Here is a 14,099-nt window from a genome sequence, read left to right on the forward strand (position 1 = left end):
CAGGATGTCAGAGCTGGGAGGGCCCTTAGGACGCAGGATGTCAGAGCTGGGAGGGCCCTTAGGACACAGGATGTCAGGGCTGGGAGGGCCCTTTAGAACACACAATGTCAGGGCTGGGAGTGATCTTAGAGCTCATTTAGTCCAATTCTTTCATTTTATGGAAGAGGAAATAGATGCAGAGAAATAAAATGAGTTGCCCTCAGATTACAAAGTGAGTTCATGGTGGAGCCTTGAGTGAGGTCCAAGTCTCTTGGCCAGCTGCCTTTGCAGCCAGTTCTGCCTCCAGCTTTTTTACACCTTCCCCTGTGAGGGCCTGGCCCTGGCCATGGTGGGGGGTGGAGGTGTAGACATGTGCCTTCCTGGCCGGGAGGCTCCTGTCCTTCCCTGCCCCTCACCCCTGCTGTCTGTCTGTCTCACCACATGTCCCAGGTTGCACATGCTGGAACAGCAGGTGGTGGGAGGAGAGCAAGCGAAGAACAAAGACCTGAAGGAGAAATTGAAGAGGCGCAAGCGGTATGCGGACGAGCGGAAGAAGCAGCTGGTGGCGGCCCTGCAGAACTCTGACGAGGACAGTGGCGACTGGATGCTTCTGAACGTCTACGACTCCATTCAGGAGGAAGTGAGAGCCAAGAGCAAACTGCTGGAGAAGATGCAGAGAAAGGTGAGAGCCAGCCTGGAGTGGGCTCGGAGCGTTGACTTCAGTGCTAGTCCTCTCCCCTCTCCGGGCTCTTGCACTGGCTGTTCCTCATGCCTGGCGTGCCCTCCCTCCTCTTAGCTTCCTCTTGGCTTCCTTTAGGAATCAGCTCAAAGCCTTCCTCCAGAAGGCAGCCTTTCCTGTTCTCCCTTTTCCCTGTTCACAAGGGGATTCTCCTTCTCCTTCCTCTGTACATCTACCTTAGACTATGAGCATCTTAAGGGTAGTGACTGTCTTTTGCCTTTTTTGTGTCCCTAGCACTGAACATGGCACCTGGCACACTAATACTTGTAGCTCGACCAAGACCTTGTACTAATCACTTTTCTACTCTGCGACACAATTTCCCCATCCTTAAAGTCAGGAGACTGCACTGAGCGATTTCTCAGATCTCTCCCTTAGATAAGAAGCACATCAAAATGCATATGTCAGCATTAGGGTCAAAAAGACCTGAATTCAAGACCCCTGTCTGGCACATGCCAGCTGTCTGACCACAGGCAAGTGCCCAAGCCCTGCAGATTACAGGCAGTATTCATGGGGGGAGGAGAGGGATTCCTTTACCAAGCTTTCTCTACGTGGATAACATCAAAGGAGTGTTTAAAAAGAAAAACAAAACCACAACAAAACACAACCATCTCTCCCTACCTGAATGTTCCCTACTCCCCATCAACAACTCATTCTATCAACAACTGAGCGTCCTCCACCCCACCGCTAATCTGTCAATGACCCCTTAGTGTGCTGTGGAAGCAGTGGAAAGGGCAATGGGTTTGGAGAGAGAGGACCCAGCTTCAGATCCCACTTCTGCCACTTAGTACCAGGGGGACCTTGGGCAAGGCTGTCTCTCTGGACCTCCGTCTCCTCATCTCTCAAATGAGACAGGTTAGATGGCTGATAAAATCTGATCTGTCCATCTGGTCTCCTCTGCCTGATGTTTCCCTCTCCCATACCTCTCAAATCCAATTGGTTACCAGTTACCAGAGGGAGGGAGGCAGTGTCAGGAGGGCCTGAGTTCAAATGCTGTGTGATCCTGAGCAAGAGACTTAGCTTCGATTTTCTCATCTGTAAAATAGGGATGATAACAGCACCGACCTTCCAAGGCTGTTGTGAGGATAAAATGAACTCAGCTGTAAATAAAGGAAACCAATTATATTGAAATAGAGTTATCAAGATTTTTTAAAAATCAGATTCACAGGCCCCAAGTTTAAGAACCCCCCACATCTACAGTATTCCTCTAATCCAAGAATCTGGTAACCTGCCAAAAAAAAAAAAGAAAATTAGTTTAATTCAGCATGACCTCTCTCTCTCTCTCTCTCTCTCTCTCTCTCTCTCTCTCTCTCTCTCTCTCTCTCTCTCTCTCTCTCTCTCTCTCTCTCTCGTATTTTAGTGGTGCCTACAGGGGCAGGGGGAGTGGTGAACCCATGTCACTCCCTACAGATGGAGTACTCCCTTGTAACAAAGCAAAATCACCCAATATGGTGCCCATATCTGTAGATATGGATGTGTGCTACCAGCCCATCTTAATGGCATGGACACAGGTGGTTTCATTATTTGTTGTTCAGAAAAAAACATGTTGCACCAATGCAATGCATGCTGGTTCTTTGTGAATGAGGCTTACTTTCCCAAATGTTGGCTACCTGTTCTTTTCTACAATTCTGCCAGGGATTGAAGTCATGTTCACTAGCCTATAGTTTGTAAATTCCATTCTCTAAATCTTTTTTTTTTTTGGAAAATGTTGTTGTCTTTCTTTAGTCCTGAGGTATCTCTCCTCTTCCTTCTTCATGACCTTTAAGAGATCACTGAACATTGGCTCAGAATTCCACATCGGCCCATTTTCAGTGCTTTAGGAAGCAGTTCACTGGAACAGAGTGATTGGAATTCATCTCAGGCAACTGATCAATATCTGATTACCTCTTTCCTTAACTTGAGTATCAACTCCCTCTTAGCCATCTACCACAAAGGTTACCAATTTATAGGAGGAAGGAAAAAGAGAATTATCTGGAGAGACTGATTGATATGGGTGCATTGGGAACTCATTAACCAACTTAGATGTTAACAAGGAATGTAGAGAAGATGGAAGTGAGGGCTTGTAACAGAGGGTGAATGCAAAAGCCCAGCACAATGCTATAATAGTGTTAGGAATGCTAAAGTTCAGAATGAGCTGAAGTTTTTTAAGAAAGTGAAGAATGACAAAAATAATTTTTAAGCTATCTAGAGGAAAAGAGGAGGGTCAAAGATGGGATGGATGAGATGCTGGTAACTGATGACAGGGGGAGGCAGAGTTTACTTGACACAGAGCCTGGGGTGTAGTAGACAATAGTAAATGCTAATCGAATAACTTATTTTCCTGCTATTTTCTCTGCCAAAGAGAATGATTTTGGGTCCTGGAGAGAACAAAAATTGCTATTTTTTTTCTTTTAAATAATGACTTGAAAGGAGTCCAGTGATTCTCTGCAAATTCCTCTGGCTTTCATTGAATGACCAAAATAACCTCCAGACCAATCAGGAGCCTTAGATAAGTGAGGAGATAGTAAGAGCATTTAGCTACCCTTGATGAATTCAAAGTATCTGGTCCCCATGAATTGCATCCTTAGATATCAAAAGAACTGGCTGGATCCCTCCGAGTGATATTTGAAAGGTCATGAGGAAGGGGAAAGTGGTCACAGGATTGGAGAAGGGCAGATGTCCTGATTTCCAAAAAAGGGAAGGGAATTCAGTCTGGAAACTATAGGCCAGTGAACTTGACCAATTCCTGTTAATTAAAGAGGTGTGTAATTATCCAGAAATGATCCCAAAGGTCCTATGTGACTCTAACAAAAACAGGTCTTGTTAGATTTGACTTAGTTCTCTCCCCTCCCCTCCTCTCTTTTCTTTCCTTTTCTTTTTTCTTTTCTTTTCTTTTCACAGGGTATTACACTGACAGACCTAGATGATAGCATATAGTTTACCTTGATTTCACCCAAGTGTTCAGTAATATATCTCACATTATTCTTGTGAAAAAGAGAACAGTGGGGCAGAGATAGTCTGATTAGATGAATTTATAAATGGTTGAAGAGCCGGGCTTGATGATTTGATGAAATCATGCTTTGATAAAATTTCAGAAATAGGTCTGCAGGGGAATGTCTCAGGCCTTGCTGAATGCTGTGTGATATTTTTATCAAATGAGTTGGATAAAGACACAAGTGGGATCTTGCAAAGAAAATACCTGCATTAAATAAGCTTCCTTCAGGCATGAGTTTAATGTTAATGAATCAACAATATAATACATCCAGAAAAAGGAAGAGAATTCTCTGGTCTGTAGGCTTCTTTGTGATGTGGTAAAGTAACTATGACCTCACAGGGTCATATGTGTGTGTGTGTGTGTGTGTGTGTGTGTGTGTACACATAGACTCACAGTAACTTAATGTTATAAGGCTCATATATATTATAAGGCTCACAGGAACTGAATCTTGTATTTTCCTGAGGAGCAATGGCTCAATATTCACTAATTAGTGTTCATGGTGACTTTATAGAACATAACTGACTGATGAGAATTAATTACATTTTCTTTCCCTCCTCAGTCCCCCCAACTTAAAAGGAACAAAACAAAAACAAAGTCTTTATAATAACCACACATAGTCAAGCAAAACCAATTCTCTCATTGGTCATGTCCCAAAACTACGTGTCTCATTCTTCATATTTAGTCCATTATCTCCCTGCCATGAGGGGGTGGCCTGCTTTATCATCTGTCTTCTGGAGTCATGGTTGATGATTTTCCTGACCAGAGTTCTTAATTCTTTCAGAGCCGTTTATCTTTTTCAATGTTCTCATTATATAAATCATCATCCTGGTTCTGCTCATGTCCCTTTGCATCAGTTCAAACAAGTCTTCCCAGGTTTCTCTAAAACAGTATCTTTTGGGGCAAGCTAGGTGGCACAATGGGTAGAACACTGGCCCTGGAGTCAGAAGATCTGAGTTCAAATCCAGCTTCAGACACTTGACACTTACTAGCTGTGTGACCCTGGGCAAGTCACTTAACCCTAATTGCCTTGCCAATAAAAGAGTGCCTTTGGCCATTTCTAATGGCAGAATAATAATATTCCATTTCATTCATATACCATAAATTTGTTCAGTTGCTTCCCAATAAAGGGACAACTCCCTTTAGGTTCCTGTTCTTTGCTACTACAAAAAGAGCTGCTATAAATTATTTTGTATTCATGGCTCCTCAAGAAATGCCCTTTACTAACACTGACTGATACCCTTGTCTTTCAGGCAACAGGCTGAAGAGGAGGAAGAGAAATGTCATTGAATGAATGAATGATGAATGAATGAATGAATGATACAAGCTATGAAATACCCTTTCCCATCTCATGGGTCGGCATCCTTGTCTTTTAGCTTCGGGCTGCGGAGGTGGAGATCAAAGATTTACAGTCAGAATTTGAGCTGGAGAAGATTGATTACTTGGCCACCATCCGCAGGCAAGAGCGAGACTTCATGCTTTTCCAGCAGCTTCTTGAACAGATGCAGCCACTGATTCGACGGGACTGTAACTATAGCAACCTTGATAAGATCAAGCGGGAATCATCCTGGGATGAAGAGAATGGCTTCTGGAAGGTGCCAGAGCCTGTCATTGTGAAAACCAGTCTCCCTGTAGGTAAAGATTTTGGCTGTGTCTGACCCGAAAGGCACCTAGAAATTCTTACGCTCACCCTTGTGTGGGTGCCTTCCCTTCCTTCTTCAAGCCTCACAGAGTGAGAGAACATCAGAGCTGGGAGGGCCCTTAGAACACAGGATGTCAGAGCTGGAAGGGGCCTTAGAACACAGAAGGTCAGAGCTGGGAGGGGCCTTAGAATGCAAGATGTCAGAGCTGAGAGGGCCCTTAGAATATAGGATATCAGAGCTGGGAGGGCCCTTAGAACACAGGATGTCAGAACTGGGAGGGCTGTTAGAATACAGGATATCAGAGCTGGGAGGGCCCTTAGTACAGAGAAGGTCAAAGCTGGGATGGCCCTTAGAACACAGGAGGTCAGAGCTGGGAGGGGCCTTAGAATACAGAAGGTCAGAGCTTGGAGAGCCCTTAGAACACAGGATGTCAGGGCTGGGAGGCACTTATAGTCATTTAGGACAAATATTTCATTTTACACAGGTAAAATTAACCTTAAGCTAGTGGCTGAGTCAGGATTCAAACTCAGTTCTTCTAGCGCCTGGTCCAGTCATCTTTCCAATATGAAACACTGCTCCCTCCCCCCCACTGCTTAATTCTGTCTTCAACATCACCCCTTCCCCTCCATCTCACAGTTTTCTCTCTGGCTACTTTGAGCCTTCAAACAAATCCTAAAATTTGCTCTTTGTCTGTCCTTGGGTTGGCCACTTACCTTTTCCTGGCCTCAGGTTCCTCATCATAACCCGAGGCTTAGAGTAGATGGTCTATAAGTTTATTTCTAACTCCAACAGTACATGTTCTAAGAGACCTTCTAGATCTGACATGATGTGCTCCTACTGTGCCATCTGAGGCAAAGGAATGACCTCAATGTCCTCTTTGTGAGTCCATGTTTTCCTAAGGAACTTTGCCATCTGCCCCTTTAGAGAAATGTTCTTTTCCTTCCTCCTTAGCCGTGGCTTCCCTCTTACTCCTAAGTTACAGCTCAGGGTAGTAGAAAGAACCCTGGGTTTGATGTCAGAAGAGCCCCAGACTTTTGCCCATAGGCCTGTTTGTGTAAGGAATGACTCCAATTTCTGTTTTCTCATAGCAGTTTCAACATTACCACAGAATAAGTCTTCAAGAAAAGCCTGTTCAGCTGATAATGGAGAACCATTGGTAGGTTGCAGTAGCTCACGATGCATCTAGAACTGAATTTGGTAGAACATGAGGTTAATAAAGGCAAGGGAATGAAGAATGTCAAAGATAGGTAGGTCCACAGGACCCAGAATTTCAGAGCTGGGAGAGCCCTTAGAACACAGAATGCCAGGGCTTGGAGGAGCTTAGAACACCGAATTTCAGGGTTTGGAGGAGCTTAGAACACAGAATGTCAGAGCTGGGAGGGACCCTAGAACAGAGGATGTCAGAGCTGGGAGGGAACTTAAAGAATATTAGAACTTGAGAGTAATGTTAGATATAGAATATTTAAGTTGGAAAGGGAACTTAGGGGTAGTAAGACTTTAGACTCAGTATTTCCATCTCTAGGAGCTTGAAGATTGACATCCTCATGCCCCAGTCCTCCCACCTCCTAACTCCTACATGAATGAGGAAAGACTGTATTTGGTCTGACCTAACTTTATGTCCCTATCCTTCAAATTAACTTACAGTTAGAAAAGTATATGGTGTTTACAAAGCTGAATTGATTGTTTTCTTCCTGTTAGCTCCTCTGAAGCATGACTGAAGGATGATTATTCTCAATAATTTACTGATAATTGGCATGTTTAATGGGACTTCCTCCCTCAGTATAGATGGCAACCTGTCCATTTCTACAAGATTCTTATACTTGTTTTTACACTGTAAACTTCCCATTTTTCCAGAAGCCTTCCTCTGGTTTGTAAAACCTCTGGGGCTGGGCACGGTGGCATCTACAATTTCTGAGCCTCAGTGAATTATATTGATTGGGCCCCATCACCAAGTTTGGCATTATTATGGTGAGCTCTCAGTAGTAGGGGGCCACCAGCTTGTCTAAGGAGGGTAAACCAGCCTTGGCCATAAACAGAACAGGTCAAGGTTTCCATGCTCATTAGTAATGGGATAATTGGACCCAATCCCTGAACTTTCCTGGGGGACATGGAAAGAAGCAGTCTTAAAAACAAAGCAAAACAGGTACCATTGCCACACTTAAGCTGACTTTGTGTTGCTGTTAATTCTCACTACATTACTTGATTACCTTCTTTTCTAATCATACTCACCCTTTGGACTGTCTATTACAGAATTTTTTGAGCATGGAACACCATGGGTAACATGTTTGTATCCATCTTTAAGACATGTTTTAGTTGGTGCAGCTCACAGACCCTCCAGTGCCTTAGTAATCAATCACTTGGTCAATAGTCTGTTTTGTGAATTGAAGAAATGAAATAAACTTGGCATTTGAGCCTCTTATCCCTTAGCTAAATTCTCAGTCAACAGACAAGTCACTCATCAATGGACTGGAAACCTTAAAATGTTTCGTCAATGTTAGCGATGATTATTGTTGTTAGTCTCTCATAAAATCACAGAATCTTACCTGTAGAGGGGAGATCATCAGGTCTACCATTCCTGTCCCAAAATCCCTTCTACATTATCCCTACATATGGCCATCCAGTCACTGCTTGAAGACTTCCAGGGAGGAAGAACTGCCACCCCTTCAGGTGACCCATTCCACTTTGGGACAGCTCTGATTGCTAGGTATCAATTTCAGGGAAAACTTCCTGAAAACTTGAAAACATTGATTTCTTTATAACTTCCACCCACTGTTCCCAGGGCATCCTCTGGGGCTAACAGAGCAAGCCCAAACATCTTCCCACATAACTGCACTGCAAATATTTGATCTCAGCTATCACATTCTTTTTGAGTTTTCTCTTCTTCAGGCAAAACATCTGTAGTTCCTTCAACCTTTCATCATATGGCAGGGGTTCAAGGCCCCTCTCCAAGTGAGCCATCCTTGTTTGGATGCTCTCAGTCTTATGAATGTCCTTCCCAAATGGTGGAGCCCAGAACTGAACACGATGCCCCATGTGTGGTCTGATGAGGGCAGAGAACAGAGGCACTCTCCCCTCCTTACTCTTAGAAGCAATGCCTTTCTTATTGCAGTCCAAGGTTGCATTAGGCTTTTTGGCTGTTGCATCCTACTGCTGACCCATATTGATTGGGACTGGGGGCACATGGCATGTGCGGATGGCATTCTTGGCTCTGCCGCTCAGTGTTGCACTCCCATCTCGATGGAGATGAGCATCGCCATCTTGGGTAGAGCACGTTGCCTCTGGGGGCAATGGAGCACAGCATTGTTGGTTTGGCTAGAGATGGATGGGATAGCAGAGAAGACATGAACTCTGCACTCTTCCCAGACCATAGGGGTTTCCTTTGCTCAGGTAATAGGGAGAAAACCAACAGGATAAAGCAGTCTAAGGCTAAATTGAATGGGGGAATGGGCAAGCGCCATAGGGGTTTGGGAAAGGGAGCTAGAGGGCTCCATGGGAGGGAATGGTTAGGATTAGAGGAGGTGGGACTGATTTGAATCTTGGATTGACGTAGAGAAGGAGACACTTAGAGAGGTGGGGTGTGTGTGTATGTGGAAAGACAAGAATGTGCCAAATGTACATGGATCACAGCCAACAGACCTGCCAGAACATGATGAAGGAGGGAGAAGAGATAAAGTGCATAGGTCCCACAGAGAGGGAAGGTGAAGACTGCTTGGAACCTGAAGCCCATGGAGAAGACCAAAGGAGGCACTGAGGACATTCTTGCATTAGATCTCAGGGGTTGAGGGTGGGCCTGGAATAGGTGAATGGAATACATGCTCTTCAGCTGAAGAGATGAACTGTAGGCAACCTGGCACAGCAAAGGTATATGGGGACAGGCGAGGGCAAAGATGGGGCAGGGGAGAGAATGCTGAGCCTGGAGTCAGGAAGGCTTGAGTTCAAATTTGGGCTCACACTTAACAGACTGTGTGATCTTGGGCAAGTCACTCTGACTGCATCAATTTCCTCCAATGTAAAACTGCTACCTCCCAGGGTTGTTGTAAGGATCAAATGAGATATATGTAAAGCACTTAGCACTGGGCCTTGCACATAGTAGGTGCTGTATATGCTAGCAATTATTATCATAGATGTTGTTATTACTAGATGGGGGCAAGGGTTAAAGATGGCAACTGCAGCAGGAGCAGAAGGGGTGTTGGGGGTGGGAGAAACAAGTATTGGTGCAAAGAGTGGGAAAGCCTTGGGAGAGGCCAGGCTTGAATTTGAAAACTATTTGTAGCCCTTCATAGCTTCACGAAACTTCACCTTTCTGGGACTCAGTTTCCTCATCTATAAAATGGGATTAATAATTCCTGCCCTACCTACTTAAGAAAAATATTTTGTACACTCTCTAGTGATAGAATGAGGGGAGCTTTGTGTGTGGGCATCGATGGTGATGTGGTGGGGGTGGAACTGGAGCTACTGAGGGGTTTCAGCTTATGCCTTGGTTACCTCAGCAGGAAGAAGATCGCTACAAGCTAATGCTGAACAGAAGTGACAGTGAAAATATTGCCAGCAACTATTTCCGATCTAAACGGGCCAGCCAGATCCTCAGCACGGATCCCATGAAGAGCCTGGGTAGGTGCTGCCTCTCCTTTCCTGCTCTTCCTCCTCCTTAACTCACAGCCCAGCTGGAAAAGTCCTGCTATAAATAGAACTGGACAGGCCACCCTGACACCCCTGGAGAGGGCGGAAGGAAAGGGAAGAAAAAGTGGTTCTCCAGGGAATCCTTGGTCCCTTACCCAGAGTGGAGTTCTTGGCTTATGTTGGTGAGTCCATCGGTTGGTTAACCCATCTATAAGCCAGGCACTGAGGTTATAGAGACTAAAATGAAACATTTCCTGTCCTTGAGAAGCTTACATTTTGTTGGGGGAGGGGGATAACATATCCATATTTACAAATACATCAGCTGGTCAAACCAGCAAGCATTTCTTAAGTTTCTACTATGAGCCAGGCACTGTCCAAGGTTCTGGTGAAATAGAAATTAACATGAAAAAGCCCCTGCCCTCAAGGAGTTTACATTCTCTTGGGGAAATAACAAATACATATATTAGTACTTGTAGAATAATTGCAAGTAAATTTGGGGGGGAGGACACTAACAGATTGTGGGGAGCAAGGAAGACTTCATGTAGAAGAAGGATTGTGGGCTGAGTCTTGGCAGAAGGGAAGGATTCTATGAAGCAGAAAGGAGTGTGCATTTCAGGCACAGGAGATGCCAGTGCAAAGTCTTGGAAATGGGAGATTGAATCACTGATGTCTTTCCTGAGACAGGATCTAGCACTAGAAGTGACCAACTAGCCCAAGCACCTTGTTGTACACTTTAGAGGACAGGTGACTCGTCCAAGGTCACAATGGCCACAGGTCACTAAATGGCATTGCTGGAATTCAAACCCAAATCTTAGTGCAGTCGGGGAGAACCAGGAGTCCACTATGACCAGAAGTTGTTAATTTCATAGTGCTATGATGAAGAAAGTATTTCATAAACCTTCAGGTACTATAGAAATGGAAATAACAATGATTACTAAGTTATAGTCACCAGGGACAGAGAAACTTTATCTATCAAGGGCGAGTAATTAATAGAAAAATATAGACAAAGGGATGGAACATATAGGTAAAAGGGTCTATTGACTCTGTGGGCAGCTAAGTGGCTCAGTGGATAGAGTGCCTGGTCTGAAGTCAGGAAGACTCATATTCCTAAGCTCAAATCTGACCTCAGACATCTACTAGTTGTGTAACTCTGGGCAAGTTATTAAACCCTGTTCGTCTCAGTTTCCTCACATGTAAAATGAGCTGGAGAAGGAAATGGCAAACCACTCTAGTATCTCTGCCAAGAGAGCCCCACGTGGGGTCATGAAGAGTCAGAAATGACCAAAAGACAAATGAACAACATTGGCTCTGTGACCCCATCAACATGGCTTTTCCTTACAGTGATGGAGATCACAGTTGCCTGCCTACCCATCAGGGGTGACTCTTGTCAGGGTCCTTCCCTAAAGTTATGCCTAGTGGTCTATTCAACATACTGAGGGGCTTTCTCTTGTTGAATAACATTTTATAGATACCACTGGAGTGCAAGCATGATCTATCTGTTATCCCTTGCTCTCTCCCTCCATATTCAGCCCATATTCATCTTTTTCTCCAGTCATACTTTTTTTAGGTGACACCCTTCAAGCCAGAGGTGTCAAATTTGTAGCCAGCTGTCTGGTACATTCAGGAACCAGATTAAAAGGGAATTGGGAAATGTTTTACAAAGTAAACAACAATACAACATAACAGAGAAATGTTGATTGTGTGGTTTTCTAAGTCAATATGTAGTTTGTGAGGAGGTGTTTCTATTTGAACTTGATCTCACTACTTTAAACCATCTCTCTTGTATAATTTCTCACTCCCGATGGATTGAAGCCTGCTCACATCCACTATGCATCTCTCCATTGCCCTATGGGGGTTCATCAGTGACATTTCTTTGGCATACAAAACAACTTAATTCAATTTTTAAAAGCAAGCAATATACATTCTACTTGTCCATAGGAAAATATAGGAGGGAGAGCACGTCTGACTTAGAGTCAGAAATCTTGGGTTTGAGTGCTGGCCTTGCAGTGTGACTATAGGCAGGTTACCCAATCTCTTTGGTCCTATTTTCTCATAAATAAAATGGGGATAATACTAAGTCACCCAACTCACAGCCCTGCAGTGAGGAAAATTCTTTATAATCTGGAGTACTATGCTCTTTAATGAGCATCACATTTTAGATAGGATATTGACAAACTGAAGTGCTTCCAGAGGATGGTGACCACTGACAATGGACAGCAGTCGTCATATTATATGAGGATCCATTGAAGGCACCAGAGAGGTTTAACATGAAGGCGAGATCACTCAGAGGAATATCGTCACCTCTTGGTTTCCCTGGCTTTCTCCCTCAAGCGCCAAACAAAAATCCCATCGTTTACAAAAAGCCCTTTGTGATCCCCCTCAAATGCTCCACCAATTGAGCAGAGGCTTGAGAGCAGAGACTTTCGCCCTTCTGTGTATCCTCAATGCCTGGCACATGACAGACACGATAAATGCTTGCTGACTGACCAAAAAAAAAATCTGTATCAACTGTAAATCACTCTATCCATGAGAACTCATACTCAAATACACCACTAAGGTTAGGGTTTCATTAATCCCTCCAACAACGAAGATCCCAACCTATCCTTGTCTGCCTGCCTTTTGTGACCCTTGCCCATGTCCTTAAATTCATCACTGGGATGATGATGGGACAGGGCTGTGGCTTCCTTCCTTCCCCTTAGCATTGTAAAGATATGTATATGGTAACAGTAATTAGGATGATTTAGGCAACAGCATTGGACAATGGAAAGAACATTACCCTTCGAGTCATAAAACTTCTGGGTTCCAAGACCTAGTTCTGCCCCTGTGTGACCTTGAATGATTTCCTATCATGCCCTCAAGCCTACTTGTCCTCATCTGTAAGATGGGGTTTGCAGTGCTGAAAGTGCTATAAATGGGAGCCATTTTTCTTAATGGTGCTTTATTTCATGTCTGTAGACATCCCATCGCCCCTACTAAGTAAGTTCCTTAAATGCAAGGACTCGTGTTTTATGCTTCTTATCATATTTTGCACAAAGTAGGTAGGTGAGTGAAGGGGTAGATGGATGGATGGATGGATGGATGGATGGATGGATGGATGGATGGATGGATGGATGGACAGACTGATAGCCTTTCCTTTGGTAAGATCTACTTCCTTCAGGATTCCTCATCTGCTTTCCTTGTGTCTCCCCTGTCTCTGCAGCTTACCATAACTCGCCGCCTGGGCTCAATTCCTCCCTCAACAACGCTTCCTCCATCCTGACACCCATCTCACCCACCCAGGCCACGGACATGCCCCAGCCTCGGCCCTTCCGTCTCGAGTCCCTGGATATCCCCTTTGCCAAGGCCAAGCGCAAGAAAAGCAAAAGTAACTTTGGCAATGAGCCCCTCTGAACACCGCCCCCCTCCCCACCCTGCCCCGCCCCACCCTGGGCTGGCTGCCCCTGCCCTGGCCGGCTGAATTCTGCCTCCCCTCCCCTCCGGGGGGAGGGGATGCGGGGGGGGGGGTGCCAGCTGGCCCTGGGCCGGAGACAGCTCCTCTATCCTGCCCTTCAGCCTTCCCGGCTGGCAGGACTGGGGCGAGGAAGGACTCCTTTTGCTTCATGATACAGACACCTCTCCAACCACTCCAACAGCTCTGTTCTGGCTCCTAAGAAAGGACACAGCAGTAGCTATTTTCCTGCCCCCCACTCTTCCCCCATTTTGTTTGCACCTGCAGCCTGAGCCCCCCTGAGCACCTGCCAGCCAGTGGTGATCCTGACGGACCTTGGCGGACCACCTCTCCCCAAACGCACCACCACCAAGGGTTTTCTGGGGGGCCACCCTTCAGACCGAGGGCACCCTGTCCTTTTGCATGGATGAGACTGAAAAGAAAGCCATTTGATGAGAGGGAGGAAGAGGGTCATCCTTTGGCCTTTCCTGTTGATTGAGCTTTGGATTCTTGCTGAGAAAAATAAATGGCACATACAGATTGATGGTGGGACAAGCCCTGGCCTCAGTGGGGAGCCACCTGCCCCAGCTGGGAGCTGGCCCTCCCCAAGGAACACAGGGGGCCTCCCACGGAGCTGGCACATTAAACTGCCTCATTCTGACAAGCTCCCTACCAGCGACTCCTGTCTGTTGTTTGGAGGTCCCCCTTCCGGGCTCTGTTCTC

The 14,099-nt window shown here is 45.3% G+C and overlaps 1 protein-coding gene across 1 annotated transcript in view; it reads left to right on the top strand.

The window, feature by feature from the left end:
* The window catches only part of KIF17 (kinesin family member 17), a 61,325-nt gene extending 47,986 nt beyond the window's left edge, over positions 1 to 13,339 (top strand). Inside the window, exons 11-15 of the mRNA XM_069078437.1 lie at positions 430 to 661; positions 5,063 to 5,321; positions 6,418 to 6,485; positions 9,820 to 9,940; positions 13,149 to 13,339. Coding sequence (XP_068934538.1) covers positions 430 to 661; positions 5,063 to 5,321; positions 6,418 to 6,485; positions 9,820 to 9,940; positions 13,149 to 13,339 — 871 coding nt within the window. The remainder of the gene's footprint in view (positions 1 to 429; positions 662 to 5,062; positions 5,322 to 6,417; positions 6,486 to 9,819; positions 9,941 to 13,148) is intronic.
* Positions 13,340 to 14,099: the final 760 nt, after the last annotated feature.

The sequence above is a fragment of the Petaurus breviceps genome, unplaced genomic scaffold (genome assembly GCF_028583685.1).
Source record: "Petaurus breviceps papuanus isolate PSGF00001 unplaced genomic scaffold, PetGlider_PUasm1.0 91041, whole genome shotgun sequence".
Taxonomy (NCBI): Eukaryota; Metazoa; Chordata; class Mammalia; order Diprotodontia; family Petauridae; genus Petaurus; species Petaurus breviceps.